At 45.4% G+C, this 17,570-nt stretch overlaps 3 protein-coding genes across 3 annotated transcripts; 1 reads left to right on the top strand and 2 right to left on the bottom strand.

Annotated features, from left to right (window-relative positions):
- Nucleotides 1–680: 680 nt before the first annotated feature.
- BDW43DRAFT_323921 (beta-ketoacyl synthase) lies at nt 681–6,898 on the bottom strand (the record flags this gene model as incomplete). The annotated part of the gene is made up of 7 exons (XM_032049844.1): nt 681–1,165; nt 1,225–3,998; nt 4,058–4,977; nt 5,074–5,361; nt 5,414–5,598; nt 5,648–5,981; nt 6,053–6,898. 7 exons carry the CDS (start codon nt 6,896–6,898, stop codon nt 681–683), a joined length of 5,832 nt encoding a protein of 1,943 aa, XP_031894201.1.
- A 1,323-nt stretch (nt 6,899–8,221) lies between these two features.
- On the bottom strand, nt 8,222–9,243 carry BDW43DRAFT_304683 (amidohydrolase family protein; the record flags this gene model as incomplete). Its single annotated transcript, XM_032045645.1, has 2 exons — nt 8,222–9,135; nt 9,192–9,243. 2 exons carry the CDS (start codon nt 9,241–9,243, stop codon nt 8,222–8,224), a joined length of 966 nt encoding a protein of 321 aa, XP_031894200.1.
- Nucleotides 9,244–13,672: 4,429 nt separating this feature from the next.
- Nucleotides 13,673–15,086, top strand: BDW43DRAFT_323920 (class I SAM-dependent methyltransferase; the record flags this gene model as incomplete). The annotated part of the gene is made up of 5 exons (XM_032049843.1): nt 13,673–13,849; nt 13,904–14,030; nt 14,088–14,211; nt 14,264–14,712; nt 14,767–15,086. 5 exons carry the CDS (start codon nt 13,673–13,675, stop codon nt 15,084–15,086), a joined length of 1,197 nt encoding a protein of 398 aa, XP_031894199.1.
- Nucleotides 15,087–17,570: the final 2,484 nt, after the last annotated feature.

Genomic DNA, 17,570 nt, shown 5'->3' with positions numbered 1-17,570 from the left:
CGTGGCCCTCTTACTACCGTTCATGGAAGACCCACGGGATTCTTCGCATAAATAAGATCAATAAATTGCTGAATTATCAAGATACATTACTGTTATCTGTGTCCTTTCATCACTAAGACTCACTATAATAGTTTATATTTTAACCTGGAACAAGTTACAATTAAGTAAGCCTTCTAGAAACAATACTAGACAGTTAAAATATTTCAACTAAAATCAACGAGGGCACTGGCTAGAGCAAAGAGTCAAGAAAATGGGAATTCCCACTGGCCCTAGAGCTGAATCAGATTTAGTCTATTAATAAGATCCAAGGCCAGTATTTGTAAGACGAAAAAGCATTTCTTCGGGGGAAGAAGAAGAGGTTAGAATCAGGTGTTGGTGATGAGGATTATTCGGCAGTATATGTCTTCAAGACTAGCAGTGATTAGATATAGAAGAGCTGCAATAGATTTTGATCAAGTATCTTCAAAAAAAAAAAAAAAAAAAAAAAAAAAAAATCAAAAAAAATAAAAAAAAAAAAAAAAAAAAAAATCAAGAGGGGGGAAGAGGCGGTGATTATCTAGGGCTCGTATAAGTGTACAGAGCGATTGTCATCTAATTTCCAGTTTCGAGCACCACCCGTCGTCATCAACTCATATGCGGCTTGTAACTTTTCAGACACAGTCTGGACCTAATTTCTGATGTTAGCATTCAATGTATATTGTATAAGTTGAAGAATGTTTTACATATTCATCGTTGAATGGCTCAAAGTGATTCCCAGGAATACCATACACTACCAGCGAGCGCCCGAGCAAGTCCTCCCATTGTTGAAGCGCTAAAAGCCGTTCCTGTCGACTTTCAAGCCACGGGTATGCAATACCGCATAGACGAGTGGTGTCAAGAACCTGTTCACTGTGCAACATTGCATACATCCTTGCTGGTGGAACGGGACCTTGCATCCGGTAACCTGCAAGGAACTGCGTGTGGCTTTGGAATTGAGAAGACATGATGCTCAAAATAGAGTGAGGCAGACTTTCTGGACCCAGAATGTAGTCAACAACCTGGGAAGGAAGAGGGTGATGGTTGAAAGGGCATGGGGAGTCGATGAGGATAACAGCCAATGTATTATACTCCATCTTGTCTAGTTGCTGTGCAACTTCATGGGCCAGTACACCACCAAAAGACCAACCTGTGCATGTTAGTATATTTTCACACCATCGTCCGCTATATCAGACAACGGGAGCCTACCGCCGAGAACTACGTGCTTTGCTTTGACAATCGATGGAATAGCAGCAGCATACCGACGTGCCATATCTTTCAGGTCTCTTGCCCAGTGTGGCTGAGACGTCCAGTCAGGGTTGCGAACACCGAACACGTTGCACCCTACCTTGGCCAGACGCTTGTACTTTTCGATCAGTCCGCTGCCATCATGGAACAGGATCAACGGCGGCAGCGTGTCTAATCCTTGCTGCAGATGTACAAGGAAATACTCCTCTCCTGGCTGGGGCGAAAATGCCCTATTGGTGGCCCTCTCAATCAGACGTCCTGAGTCGTCGTTGCTGGGTGAACTGATATCTGCGGCTAGTTCCTCCGCAAGCTCATTGATTGTCAGAGCTGGAGTCAATATGTCCTGCGTCAGCGCCTTGCCGGACACCTTTCGCATTACTTCTTGGAATTCAATGAACATTAAAGAATCCATTCCGAGGGACTCAAGTGTCATGTCGGAGCGGATGTCGGAAAGGCTGAATCCAAAAGTCTCAGCTACCAACTGCATGAGGAAATCAATCATGTCGTTTGGAGTGGTGACCAGCTCTGTATCAGAAGTGAGCGTGCCTGACGCGATAATTGTAGAAATACCGTCGCTATCGTCGGAGTTGCTCTTCTTGGATTCTTCGTTGGCGAATGACACTCCGGGTGGCCTACCACAAGTGTTGGCAATGTATCTTTGGATCTCCTGAACTGTTTCCGAGTCTATCAATATGTCCGTATTCAGATCATGAAACTGACGTTTCAGCAAATGCGAGAGCTCAATTCGCAGGAGCGAGTCAATCCCCAAGTCCGCCAATCGCTTGTCAGGGGTAATTGCCTCCTCCGGCTGTTCACATAGATTGGAGATCAGGCTAACCACCGAACTCCTTGGATCTAATACATTAGGCACCGAAATAGGTTCAGGCTTCGTCGTTGGCGGAGGCTGAAGTACAACTGGACGCGGAGCATCGCCACTAGTCCTCCGACCGACCTGGCGAGACAGGTAAGTGGTGAACGACCTGAGATTTAGGCGCTTGAAGTGAATGCCCTCAATGCTAGCAACAACCGTTCCATCGAGCGTCATTGCCAAAGCCTCCCCAATACGTTCCCTATCGCCGCAATCTAGCAGGCTGCAGTAAATGAGAAAAGTGTCCTGTGAGTTGATGCCTGCATATAGCACAACGGTGGACTCGACCTTACTGCAAATGAAGGCATCAGTCGGTTTGGCCTGGCTGTTGGCGATGAAGCCAGTTGCATGCAGCATGGTGTCAATAAAAATCGGAGACGCAATACCTCTGTTGAGAGCACTTGCTGGCACCTCAAATGTACCGCAACCATCGAGATTAGTCTCGGCGACCCTCAGCTCCTTAATCGACTGATACGGCTTTGAGTAGGCGACTACCCGAGGAAAGATAGTGCTGTAAATAACATTGCGACGCAGGATATTTATCTGACTCTTGTTTCGGTGCAAAGGCTTCATCTTCCTTTGGGCGTAGGCTGCCTTCCGCCTAAGATATGCTTTTGTGTCCGAGTAGGGCTTCCAGGCTGTTCGGCCAGAGCACACGACCATCTCAGAATTAGAACCGGATACTGCACCTGACAAAAAGGTGAATCCGCCCCCATTCCTTTCCAACATAGCGACCGACGTTTTGTCTATCATCAAATGCACAGTCGAAGACCTCATCTCGGGCGAGTATAATAAGGGACGTCCAAAAGAGATGTCACTGACCAGCGCCACTTGATCAGGTGCTCCGGCCTCATAATGCATTGCTTCCAGAACCATTTCATGGTACACTGAGGCCGGACATAGCGGAAAGCCACCTACAGAATGGCCTTCAATATACTTAGAAAGAGACTCTAGGCTCGTGCTGAACGTTAACAAGCCTTTTCTCGAATCGGAACTCACCACATCTTGCAATAAATGGAAATTATACCGCCTTGAGGCTCTAGGAATTATAGATATACTTTTCTCGAAGCCAGGCTCGTTGAATGGCACATACAAAGAATCCGTCTGAAATGGGTAATCTGGAAGATCCACAATTTGGGCATCTGTGCCATCGAAAACACCACGCCACTGAATGTAATCATATCGTAAACTCATTTGTTGCAAGGAATGGCTTATGCTGGTCCAGGGATCTTGGCCCTTTATAAGGGATGGCAAGAACATTGCATCTTGCGAGGGGAAACCGGTTTGGACCATGGGCAATGTAGTCGGACTAGGACCAACTTCGATAAATGTGCCTTTTTGGACTTCACCTTGCTTAAAGAGGGAATGGATAAGCTCTGTGAAACGTACTGTTCCCCTTGTCTGTAGGACAGGGTAGCTGGGGTTAAGATCGCCTTCTTGGACAATTCGCCCATAGAAGCAAGACCCCAAAGGAATCCTTGGGGTAGAGAAATAGAGACCTTCACATTTGGCCTCTAATTCTGGCAGCATCACATCCAAAGCAGATGAATGAAAGCCGAGAGGGACATCCAGTTTCTTACACCGGATTCCTTTCTCTTTGATGAGCTTGGCCAATTGGTCCACCTGATTGACCGGCCCAGAAACAACAGAATCCGTTACACTATTGTCGCAGGCAACTGTGAGTTGAGACAAATCCGAGTCTGCAATGGTCTGCTCGACGGATGAGGCCGAAGTATTGCACACAAGCATAGTAGACTCCCCAACCTGACACATCGATGCCATCAGTTTTGCGCGTTGCACAACGAGCAGTAAAGCATCTTGGAGGGGCAGCGCTCCACTAACAACCATAGCCGCATATTCTCCAAGGCTGGCGAATGGTTAGATCTGCCCTGGAAATGGTATATTCGTTTTGGAATCATAACTCACCTATGGCCAATAACAATGTCTGGTTGAATGCTCCATGATATCCACAGACATGCAAGGGCATATTCCAGTACAAAACATGCGACCTGTGACCGTAGGAACCAATCCTTGGCATAGGATGGGCTGAAAGAGCCATCCAGTACTTTACTTGGTATGATGTCGGCAAAGCCATTTTGCTGGAGTACGAGGTCGCACTTCTCAATCTCGGCCTTAAAGACCGGTGCTGTAAGCATGAGTTGTTGTCCCATTCCTGAATAATAGCTACCTTGCCCCGAGATGACAAAAATAATTGGGTGCTTTTTTTGGTAGTCGACGAAAGGACTTTTAAGTGGTCTTTGTCGTTGAAGCTGGTCTACAATCTCTTCTATGGTCCCGCCAGTAAGCGAAAGAACATATCGATGCTTTTGCCGCCGAGCAGTTGTCGTGTAGCAAATGTCTTGAACAGCGATGTCCTTCTTCCAAAGAAAATTGCAATACCGATCGATAAGATCTAGGAGAGCATGGGCATTCTTTGCGGATAAAATGAGATTATAGGCAGCTCTTCGGGTGTATTTCTTGTCCTTTCGGTGTGAGGTTAAGCGGCATTCCTCAACGACGAGAGCAGCGTTTGAACCAGCTGCACCAAAATTATTCAACAAGGCACGCCGCGGAAGGTTAGGTGTAATGCGATCCCACTCGCTAGTGGCAGTAGGAATCTGGATATTGCGAGCAACCAAAGCCTGCAGCTTTGGGTTCAGAGTATTAAATCCTACTTGCGGTGGAATTTTCGAGCACTTGAGCATCATTAAGAGCTTTGCTAAACCCGCAGATCCGGATGCTGCCTCCGCGTGTCCAATGTTGCCCTTGACTGAAGTTAGGTAGACTGGACTAGCAGAACCACCAAATATTGATTCAATGCTAGAGGTCTCAATTGCATCCCCGGCCTTTTCAAAAGTCAGCGCCATGAATTTTTCCAAAAAAAAAAAAAAATGAACAGATGATAAACGTACCTGTGTTCCAGTCCCGTGGGCTTCGATTACATTTATTGACTTTGCATCAATCTTCCCCCGAGAAAGGAGTCTCTGGAAAAGCTTCTGTTGAGTAGCACCATGAGGGTGGGTGATGGACGACGCGTTTCCGCTCTGGTTTATCTCCGCTGCCTTAATAACACCGTAAATCCGATCATCTTCATGGATTGCGACCGAAAGCCTCTTGATCACGAAAAGGCCGCACCCTTCAGCACGGCAATATCCATCCGCGGAGATATCAAAAGGCTTGCACTGCCCTGTCAGGCTTAAGAAATGAGCTCGCGAAAGACCCAGATACATCTGTATAGTTAGCATCTCCTATCTTTGACAGAAAAAAATCGCTATGACTTACATCTGGGCTTGTGATGACGTTCACACCACCAGCCAATGCGGTAGTGCAATCCCCTTGGGCCAGAGCCCGACAGGCCATCACCACAGAGACAAGAGAAGACGAGCATGCCGTATCAATAACAATGGATGGTCCGGACCAGCCATATGCGTACGATATCTTCCCGCTCAGGAAAGCGCGCAGGGTCCCTGGCTCGGTTAAGAGCTTTATCCATGCCTATGAAAACAGGAAACTTACCTGTCGAATAATATACATCAATGTGCCGGGCGAGGTTTTGCACATAATCATCAGTGGCAGCTCCTATGTAACACCCTATGGTTTCAGGGTTGAAAGAAGGAGCCCCATTTGGTACATATCCCGCATCATCCATGGCGTGGGCTGCGCCCTGGAGAAGTAGTTTCTGCTGTGGGTCCATTGATCTGGCCTCTCGCGGTGAGATGCCGAAGTACTCATGGTCAAATTGAAATGGGTCACTAAGAAAGTTTCCATCGGTTGCCTGTATCTCACGAGGTGGTAGACTACTAGGGCTTTCGGCTTTATAGTCGTTTACTTGGAATCTGGTGCCTGGTATCTAAGGACGTTGTCTGTCAGCCGGATTCAGGATCCCAAGGGCGAAAAGTTCGCATGGGTGGGGAGATTCACTTCTTGCGCTGCATTTAAACCATCTTCTATCACTTTCCAGAACGCGTCTTTACCAGCACCTAGAGGAAAATTAACAGACATCCCGACGATAGCAAACTCATCTGTCTGAGATGCATTAGCGTCGCGAAGAGCCCCCGGGATATCTACCCAACTTGCTCTTCCCGGCCAAGAAATATCCCGGAAAGCTGATGCAAGCAAAGCATTTGCCCCCGGTCCTACGGTAACTATATCGCAGTCCTTATCCGAAAAGGAGGTCGTATTGGTAACGGAGAGACAGGTGCTGTAAAGGTCAGCGGTGTCAACCAGGATAAGGCGAAGGGTATATTCCAGTGGAGAGGAGGTTGAAAGAATTGCCGCATCCACCAAAGATGCGTCGTGACAGGACCAGATCGGTCTCTTCATAGTGGTCGACGATGGAAATAAAATATCTCTGCGCTTCACATCTTCGAGTACATTATTCAATGCATTGATCCCTTTATTTCCTCCATGGTACAAGGCATAAACGTGCACCGCGTCCAAGGTGGATAGTGTAGAAATATATTGGGATCGGAATGCCTCCAATGCATGGCTTGGGCCGACAAGGCTGTAAGAAGCTTTGCTGAATCTCGACGCCAGCTCGATCTGAGATAATTCAGGAATCACACTATTGAATTCCCGCACGTAACTCTCTATCACCTCTTTACTCTTTCCAGATACTAATAAAGCCCAGGGCTGGATTTTCCAATGCTCTCCAGAAATACGGTGGCTCAGCTCTGCAGCGCGATACCCTATCCAATACGCAAGACGAACCGCTTCGCCGCTGAACTGAATATATTCTTCCACAGTATCGCTGCACGCTAACACCATTGCAGGAAGCATTCCGGAGCAGAATCCGATTGGTGTGGCCTGCTTGCTCTTCTCCAGCGTGGTGTCATACTGCAGATATCCAACCAACTGGTTCACGCAGAGACACACCCCCTGTAAGATTGGGTTGTTGGAGTGTGCAAGAGGTACAGTCAAGAGAGATTCCGGATTGCTTGGAGCATCGAAATTTGCCCATGTAGGAGTAGACTCTTGTGATTGAGCCCGTATGATTTCTCGTAGAAACGCAGCGTGACAACTTGATAGTAAAAGTGAAACTGCAGCAGATTGGTTCTGTGCATCTTGGCGCAAAATTGACTTCGAAGATAACGACCGACTCCCCTGTCCCCCAAAGAATATTATGCGCCTGGAATCCATGAAAAAGACAGTATGTACTGGTAGTTAGAACAAAATATTTCTGACTTGGAAAAGAAACTGGGTGATCTGCAACAGCAAAGAAGGAGTTCAGAATGCAGTCCTGCCCCATTGAATTTCATGAAATAGCAGTTCTTAAATACCTTTTCTGCAGCGAGCTCCACGGATGACTGGGTGTACCTGTCACAGGTAAGCCCTAGACAAGGCCTGATATTGAAAACTGCCAGGTATCTGATAAAATGAAAATGTCTTCCTATAGAAAGCGCTAGAACGTTCCGGGAACTTAATTCGCCAGGATATCTTGAAAATTATAATAGGTTAGTGTAGGCAGGCGCGTTGAGGTGGTAATTCAGGCTAAGGGGTGGTATACCAAATATTAGGACCTGGTTCTGTTGATTCTTATGTATATTCATATTTTTAGCTATTAGAATAACATATATTCCAATATTAGGCCCCTACTACTAGGAACACTGGAAATATATATATCTTAATATGGTAGGTAAATTAGGGCGGGCTTCCGACATGTCGACTACGTCCCTGCCCTCTGTACACGCCGCCTGGCGCTACTACCGATGATGATATAGAGACTCCAAGGTGACCAGCTCGCCTCCATTTATAGAACAGGGCACGTACAATACGACTGATCCCGGAGGCAATTTTGTGATGATCACTTTACTGTCGATAAAAAGAATCCGTTGCTGTTGACGTACCAGAATAGGTGCACTGTTACAGAGTGCTGAGAAAGGACTCCATACGGAGGAATACCATGTTTGGCCACACAGCGGCTGGTTTAATCCTACTATTCTATATCTTACAACGCCATCAGGAAGAGTGGATACTACCAAGAATACAGCTACTCTCTGCATGCGATCGCATTTGTCTGCCACAGATTAACTATTTGAGGCTCTTCTCTAGGTAGTGTGGTTAACCTAGAAGCCGTAGTCATGAATGGACTTAGAGCTTCTCTAAATGTGGCCTTAGCCGTGGGAATAGTGCCAGAGCTGCTTCGGAACATATGAAACTGCGCTGATCATTTGAGAGCCTCCGCTCGATGTAAGTCGTGAACTGAGTGATTTCCTCTCGAGGCACGTTCGGGAAGTCGCTTCCAAACAAGACATGGCCTGGTTTAGCAAAAGCCAGCAAAGCCGGCAATGTAATTGCATTACCAGAAAGTGCAGTGTCAAAATAAAATTCACGCGCGGCATCAGTAATTTCTTCCTGCGTCTGCCAAGAGCCTGTGGGCATAGAGGCTAGTAAGGATGCTGCGCGATGAACAAGGTATGGCAACGTGCCGCCAGCATGCGGGAGAATTACTTTGCATCCAGGATAAGCCTGCAACACCCCACTAGTGATGAGATCCATTGCTGCCCGTCCCGTTTCCTGCGGGTAGTCAAAGATGGGCTGCGGCATCGATGAGTTGACCCAGTGTGTGTCGGCCGCATGAGTGGGATGGACAAAGACCACTGCTTTGCGACGGCTCAGTTCAGCCCAAATTGGCCGGAAGGAGATATGGCCGAGGTAGTGGTGGCCGCTACCGTAACGAGTGAAGAGTGTTACCCCGTCCGCTTGTAATGTGTCAAGCGCGTAGGAGATCTCATTCAGCGCAGCCTGGGTAGCGCACAACGAAGGAAGTGAAGCGAAGAACCCATACTGGGACGGTCTCGCGTCACGAAGGGCAGCTGTATATTCATTGCATTCACGGGCTAGGTAAGCCGCTCTTTTGTAATCTTTGAGAATGCAGGCGCCTGGTGCGGTGACCGATAGAATCGTTGTCCGGACATCAAGCAGATTCATGACCTCCTGATCCAGTTCCAAGGTCCACGGAGGAATGTACCAACCGGACGGATCGCCTCCTGCTTCTTGCAGGGCTACTCATTTTCAGTCTACATAGAACTGGATGGAGGGGTTCATAGAGTTGACCGACCTTTCACTAGAGCTGGGGGGTAAAAGTGGTGATGCACATCGATTTTTGACATGCTTTTGTTGCGTTTCAGAGGAAGATTGACTGTTATATTTCCATCTGAAGACTTGAGGGTTTATATACATGGTTAACCACAGGTAGTTTGAAAACCAATATGATCCTATACGGAGCTTATTCCGGATATGAAGCTCTACAATTTACATGATAGAGCCTCGACTCACAACAGTTTTGGGTGAGTGCGGAGAACGGCAGTTAACAGGATGTGAATATTCAATAAGTACGTTTGAAATAGCCAAACATGAGAGAGAATAGCTCATTTCAAGGTTGATTTCGCTAAGGTCCTATCTTATAGCTTGGTAAAAGGTCTTTGGCTTTGATTATATTGCCCGAGATGGATGTCGGTGTTGTCTTGCGCTTGCTCAATCGAGTGTGATCTGCCCTCCTCGCGAGTCGTGAGGATTTGGTTCCCTTGGCACTAAGAATGGGTTCTATACTAGGAGGTAGCATCTATGTACATACGATACTAGCAAATCCCCACGCTACGCTTACCTAACCTCCCTCAATTGTCGATATCGGTGCCCCTCGAAAATGACTCGTAGCACTGAAGGTAATCTGTGTCTGCCTTCAAGCGCTGATTGAGAGACTAATAAGTGTCGGTACACCCTTTAATGCCTGTTCTCATGATAGAAAACGCTATTTCTAAATGTCTTCGGGTCCCTCAAGATGCCAATTTGCCATGTATCATTTTGTCCGGTATAACGGCCTTCTGTGCTGTGGGCTGAAGGTGAGTATAATATGCCAGTGTCAAGGAATACTATATCTCTGAGACCTTAGGTATGGATAGAAGATGTCTATTTTTATATAACCATCAATAACATCTTCTGTTCTGGGGGCTCCCGTAACGAAAATATGTCCAGTGTCTGTCACCAGACGATTAACTTTAGTAGTGTTGAAGAGGCCAAATAGTACCTATAGTGTATAGACAAGGATGTGGACCATCTCGCAACTCGCATATGTGTTCTGTGTACATGTTCAACGAGCAATACCGGTATAAGGAATCATTCTACCAGATCCGAACCCTACCACACTACATGGGCGTGATATTAGGACACAATTCCAACCTCGCTTTTTTCGAATTCTAATTGAACCAAGATGTAAGAAAGAAGGCTACCTGACGTTTTCTTTTACTATTAGAACGCCTTCAAGGGACGGGAGATGCAAATGATTTCCTGTTGAGACCTGTTGCGATCTCAGGGGAAAGATGAGCAGAATGAGGCTGTATCAGCTACACGTACGTAGCCTACTGAGGACCGGATGCCATTTCGATAGATACCCTATTCTATGGACGACTCTATCGACTATCTTAACCGCTTGTCGTCTCTACTACTAATGGGTAAAGCCTTCAGGGGCTGAAATTGGGTGATCGGCCAAGCCACTAGGCGATCACGTGTCTCGTATAGATTCGTATCAAGACCCGGGGCTGCATGGGTACCGGCAGTCAATGTGGTACAGAGAGCAATCCCACATAATCGGTAACATAAGGAGCTGCATACGCAAAATGAGCTGTACCTTGTATTTCATATGCATCAGGCTTCTTTCTGGGCCTAACATTTCAATTATTACACATTACAGCTTCCACAACTTAAGGGTATATATGCATGAATACCAAATAATTAGAAATTAGCATGATTCGACAAGGAAAGTCAAGGTCATCGTATCTCGATTCACAACAAATACCGTAGGTGATCACCTGACGAACGGTCCCACCTGACGAACGATTTCTCACACAGCAACCACATTACAAAAGAAGCCATAGAGCCACACACAATTCGAATTTTATAGAAATATTTTGGAGTATATAAGTTAAGCTTAATGAGAAGCTATAGATTACTTTTAATTATCCCGAAAACGCTTTGGTAGCCGAATCTGCTGTTCTCGACAATTTTGTATTGTAGGGGCATCTTCAACAATATCAGCAGTTAAATGACCAGTATCTTTATAATCTTTAGCTATAAGAGATTTAGAGGATTTATTCTTGTCTTTTCTAGTCTGTTTAAAGTTATTTTAAAGCTGGATATTAGCTTCTTTAGCTAGGTGCTTCTTCTTCTTTTGAAGCTTCTTGTTACAGACCCTTGTCTAGTGCACTTATCGGACGCGGGACTGGGCGGCAGAACCAGTGACACAATAATTAAAGAACCAGACGCTAGCACCGAGAAAGGAAAAAGCACCAAGGAACACCCACTTATGTGAGCAACTATCGTGTACACATAATTAGCAAAACCACGTGACCTGAATATGTCACCGACATAACATATCATGGCGGCGCTACGATCGGAACATGTCAGCAACATGATATATCATGGCAGCAACATGAGGGACAGGAATATATAAGGACACTCATTCATGTACTTAGTTTAGTTCTTCGTGATCAATTATCATTGTTACTTAGGATACACCTTTGGTATCAAGTTAGTAATCGACTCGTTCGCACTTCCTTAACTACTGAGTATATGTACTTAGTAGGCCTGGCCTTTTGGACTTGAGCTACCCGCGGAACATCATTGCACATTGTCGGATCTCAGATTAGGTCATACTGTTGGATCCCGGATAGGATCACACTTAGAATCACATTGGATTCATTGCTTAAGGTACAGTGGTATCGCAACGCAAGGCAGCTAACACTCATAGAGCCCTTGCCCGAATATCCAGGCGTAACACTTATTTCCAGTAATTTCTTTGGCGAAATTTCTTAGCATTTCATGTGTAGGATAAAGGCCACAATCAGTAAGCTTATTAATCTATTTTATAAGCTCTTTAGGTTGTTGGTTGTCAAGAACTCGCTGACTTTTATATTTGTCTTCTTGTAACCCTTGTATACCATAGTACTGTTTTGATAGTGTAGGTCGGCTTACACCAAACTTTTCAGTAATTTTAGTGTAATTTATCTTCTCTCCTGGCTCCAACGAGTTGATATAGCCTAAAGCCGCTTTAATTGAGCTCATGATGAAAGAGTTGTAGTGGTTTGAAATCTATGCCTAAAAGTCGGTGTATAGAAAAAACGTTCGTCAGGTGATCACCTACGGTATACTTTCTAGTCACTGTAGAAGCTTGGAAGGAATGATCGGGAAGCGCTTGGATCATCACAATCAGCACCCTATCAAAACACGTCATTTTTACACGTAAATCAATTGGTTAGGGCCATCTAAGGCCCCAGAAACCGCTGCGGAGGTCCAAAACCCCCATGGTGGTGGCATACCGAGGGCATCGAGGTGGTTGTCCCCGAGGTAGATACCACCGTCAACCCCAACACCGATCCACCAGGGGTCCCAGTGGCCCCTAGGGATACCGTTTGACCCGGAAACATCAGCTGGATTGTTAGAAAGCAGCGATCCCAGCAGGGCCCCTAGTAGGGCCTCAAGTAGGGCCTCCAGCAGGACCAGCGTCCGCAGCAACCGAAACTGGCAGAAGCGTGCAGAGAGAAACCGGAGACCAGTGGCTTAGGCCACTGCCTAGACACATGTGTCTGTCATAGCCAACGGCTCGATATAGTCGTTAAAGTTGATTAATAATAACAATAATAAGTCCGGCTCGGAATTCTTCGAAAACGCCGTAGGGGTTGCCCTGATATACTACTGTATACGTGTACCTGCGCGAGATAGCATCGAGCCTTATCTATGAGGCTTTTCACGAGCAAGTATCCAGTTCCTCATTTCTGAAGAAAATTTGGTGATATAACCCCCTCCCGCAGAGGAATGTCCTTATCTGAACAGAATCGATCAGTGACAAATTATACGCCTCAGACACGATACCCATAACGATACCCTAATCCACATAACAACTCTTTTTTAGTGGCCCAAGCTAATATTTATATTAACCTTAAAAATGCCCTGAAATATCACATATTGGGACACCTTAAGTGTCCGGGCCTTTTCAATGGTCTAGTCGTACAATTTAACAATTTGTATACAGCTGGGGCACACTAGGATTAAACTGGATGTTATGTTCCCCACCTACCGTATTGTCCAGAGTAGACCTAACCCTAGGATCTACTATCTAAGTTCTTGGCAAGTTAGCCATAGCTAGGCTTTAGCAAGAGCCTTTACGCTAGTAAGAGGGCCTGGGCCTGTAGTCTGTCTTCAAAAGAACCAAGATGGCTCCCCAAATAACCGGATATTTGATAGGCTTTCCTGGTGATGCATTTACTGTTGCGCCACCTACCAGCACAATAGGCTAACTTCTAAACCATAGATTATTATCTTTTAAATTAGCAAATAATAATGGTGGAAAATGATAATCTTATATTATCACATTCTAGAGTAAGTGCACTGACGTGTCCTACATGTCATCTGATACATCTCAATGGTGTGGTCATTCTCCCAGCACAATATAAAACCATAACCAGGCGTAGGGCAGAATAATAAGGTAACCAGTTCCACTTCTTGCTCTTTCTTTCATAACAGATCCGAACCATTATAACTGCTATTATGGAGTTTTCCACACACAAACAGATTTCATCTCTGGCAGCAGAGGTTTCAGATTCTATTTCTCAATACCAAGTAACAGGAGGGGAAAAAGATCGCCTCTATGCTCTTAAACAAGTCACACAGTTGGCTAGATCTATCGAAAAACCGGCTGATGTTATACACAAGATTGGCTTTTCAGTAAGGTCTATGCCATCTTTCTGTGGTTCACACTAATCGGGTCTATTACTCAAGCTTACCGTTCCTATGGCCCTTAAGATAGCCATTGATATGGAACTCTTTATCGTTTTGACTAAGGCGACATCCTTCGTTACTTGGAAGGAGCTTGCGGCGCCGAAGAATGCGGAGAAAGCACTTGTGGGTGCGTCAATGTAGAATATAATCTACTTGTTTCGTATTAACTCACAGTTTCGAACAGAACGCATCATGCGAGTTCTCGTCGCGAATGGATTTGCGGAGGAGCACGGGCCTGGTAAATATACCTCTACGTATTTATCAAACCAGATGACCGAAAAAGCATCCGTTGGACTTCTTGACAGCATGTAAGAAAACTATGTAATAAATTCCATTTGCCTGGTTCTCATTGTTCAACAGATTTACCGATTTCTTGCCTGCAATTCACAAAACCCCGATATTCCTTAAGCATACTAGCTACCAAAACCCCACGAACCCTACCAAAGGGCCTGTTCAGTATGCTTACGCTACAACATTGTCCTGTTGGGATTGGCTAGCCGCGAATCCGCAGGCTTTGGACCGTTTCAATAGCTTTATGGAAGGTGACCGGGGTGATATGATATACTGGGCGGACTGGTTTCCAGTCAAGGAGCGCTTATTACATGGAGCTGTGAAAGGGGATGTCCCTTTTCTTGTCGATGTCGGCGGAGGTCGTGGCCATGAGCTCAGGGCGTTTAAACAGCGCTTTCCCATGGGACCAGGACAGCTTGTCCTTGAGGATTTACCTTTCGTCATTGATGATATTCAGGAGTTAGATGTGGATATTAAGAAGGTCAAATATGACTTCTTTTGTCCCCAGCCGGTAAAAGGTAAGGCCATCCCTTTTGCAACTGAGTGTGTAGTATGAAGGTTTAATATGTTAGGTGCCCGTGCTTATTATTTTAAGCATATTCTGCATGACTGGTCCGATGAGAACTGTCAGAAAATCCTGACAAACACAGCCGCAGCAATGAAGAGAGGGTATTCAAAGATCCTGATTGAAGACTATATCCTGCCAGACCAAAATGCTGATTCCCGTCAAACAACGATGGACATGATGGTAATGGTCTTCTGTCCTGGTATGGAACGAACTCAACAAATGTGGACGGAACTCCTAGCCTCTGTTGGACTGAAGGTTAAGAAGTTCTGGTTGCCTGGCCATGATGGCCTAGGTATAATTGAGGCTGAAATAAGTGACTCCTGACAACCTGCATTGTTTTTTACCTGATTTATGTAGTAACAGATTTATGGCTTTGGGGGAGTGGTGTTGGACAAAGGACAAGTTTCAATTCAAGGTTGCAGATGTGAAACATGCGATAAGAATGATCAAGCTTCTTGTGATTTCAGGGGAAAAGGGCAGAATGAGGCTGTATCAGTTACACGTACGTAGCCTACTGAGGACCGGATGCCATTCCGATAGATGCTCAATTCTATGGAAGACTATATCAACTATCTTGATCGCTTCATCTGCTCTCAACTACTGGGTAAAGCCTTCAGGGGTTAGGAGCCGGTGATCCGGCCAAGCCACTAGGATCACGTGGTCTCGTATAGATTCATAACATGGGAGGCTCTGCCTAAGGCATGGCTGCCAAGCCTTTACCCCACAAATATTTCGTACAACGCGTTATTCCAGTCAATTAGCTCTATTTTTTTGTTCAATAGGCACGCTTAGGTTGCAACAGCTTATTCGTCCCGTAACAACCGGCATGTTATCTGCCAGAAGACTGGCTGCCATTAGATTATTAAGACAGTTAAGTGAATAGTATATTGTATATATAGCTGATTAATTACAGCTTGGAGTTCCTCTACTGTATCTATAAGCTCTGTATTATAGATCTCTATTTTAGGGCTATCAGGGCCAAATCCCTGGGTAACAAGGATAGGGCTATGGTATACTGTATATCTATAACCAGCGCCTTGGCCTGCGTGCGAGCTGTCCGAGTAGACTAATATCTACAGTAAGACAAGAGAATAGTCTTTACGGTGTGTCCGAAATATATATAATAACGGGAGAGATACTGTAAGGATGCGGATTCGGGCAGGCAGGCTACTAGTGTCACAAATCAAATAGCGATTCGGCCTGATAACTGTAGGATACCCTGACTCAGGTGCATAGAAAATCGGCCACCAATGAGGAATATCAGGCCATACGGCGGTTTCACTTCCAAGGGGGATTCTGAATCCTTTAGGCATGAAGCCTTCAGCTATAAATTAGCGAATCGTTAGTTGTAGTAGGAGGTCAAGAATTAGTCTCCTGTCTGAATAGTATCTGCTGCCTGCCTTTGATTTTTCCCTTTCCTCTAGCCTACGTACCCTTACCTAGTTGACAGGTCCTCTACGCTGAAGAGCAGGTACCCTTGACATAATCCGTCAACCTGTGGGCCACGCAGGAAAGTAACCCGGCCCATACCGTGTTACTGCATCGGACAACCCAGCCCATTTCTAAGTCTAATATAGAGTAACTTATTATAGATAATAAAAGACTAACTCGGCGGAATATCAGTATAGACTATCTAAAAGATAGAATAGAACAATCTCTAGCTATAGTCTATAAAATTAGATTAGAAAAGTGACAGAATTCTACTCTCTTTTCTAACCGCCATTTGGCTGGAGGCACACTGAGGTTAAGAAGAGCAAAAAAGGACAGCGAGTACTGTGAATTAAGTTTAAAATGACTGCTTCATCAAATATAGTATAAAATTCCTAAATAGATAAGCGGCTATTCTATACTGGCCTATAAAAGCATTTTATACCACTATATCCGCTGCGAGTCTTAAAATTTAAACGCTTTCCATAATCAACACAAAAATCGTAAAAATAATTAGAGATCGGACTGGGATAGCTGGACGCTGGCTCAATCGATGGATGTACTGTGGCGACCGCCAGCAGTCTCGTTGTCGTGTGGTTCGTGTCGTGAAATCGCTCGGTAGATGCGCAAGTTCTTCGAGTTTGCCGAAGCGACGAGAGGTACGTGCTCCACAGCTTCCACTTCGAAAACACCTGTTAATCTGATTTCTACAGATCCCAGATTCCGATCACATATGACTCAAGAGAAGATCTCGTAGCAGGGAGGCTGCCAGATCTTCCTTGTTACATGGACACATACAGCGTCGTTGGTAAAGAACAGGGGAAAGGGCTATGCACGCAGGTCGGCCTTTGGGTTGTGGACAGAGAAATGGACCTCTAGTCCTCATTTGCACTGAATTCGGCTATTCTAGACCCTTAAGGAGTTCTTGGACCTCTCATAGAGAGTATAACATATAGAAAATATTCCCACGGGTTTGAAAGCTCGTCATTATACGTCAACGTGTTAACTTGCAGCACTACCAAACCAAGTTGCGGCAAGATGGCTTTCCTCATGTTAATGGAACCAGAACTGGTAGTGGGTGATAATACTTTTGATCCTATCTTTTTCGGTTCAGTCTCTATATTGCTATTGTGACGCTCCGTAGCACATCCTGGGACATCTCATTTGTGCAACTGTTTGAAATATGAGCACACTTCAACCCTTACTAAAAATAGCTAAACTGTAAATATGGAGCTATCAGTATATGGGTCAAGATCTGCTAGCTGCCACTCGCAAATAGCTGCCATCGTTCAAAGCCAAGGATATAAGACTGACTCCAATACTATCAAAGGACTAATTGAGCACACGTGATTACCAAACCGGGTTTACGCTAAATATCAG

The sequence above is a fragment of the Aspergillus alliaceus genome (genome assembly GCF_009176365.1).
Source record: "Aspergillus alliaceus strain CBS 536.65 unplaced genomic scaffold BDW43scaffold_89, whole genome shotgun sequence".
Classification (NCBI taxonomy): domain Eukaryota; kingdom Fungi; phylum Ascomycota; class Eurotiomycetes; order Eurotiales; family Aspergillaceae; genus Aspergillus; species Aspergillus alliaceus.
The sequence above is the reverse complement of the archived record's forward strand: the minus strand, read 5'-3'. Positions and strand labels throughout refer to the sequence as shown.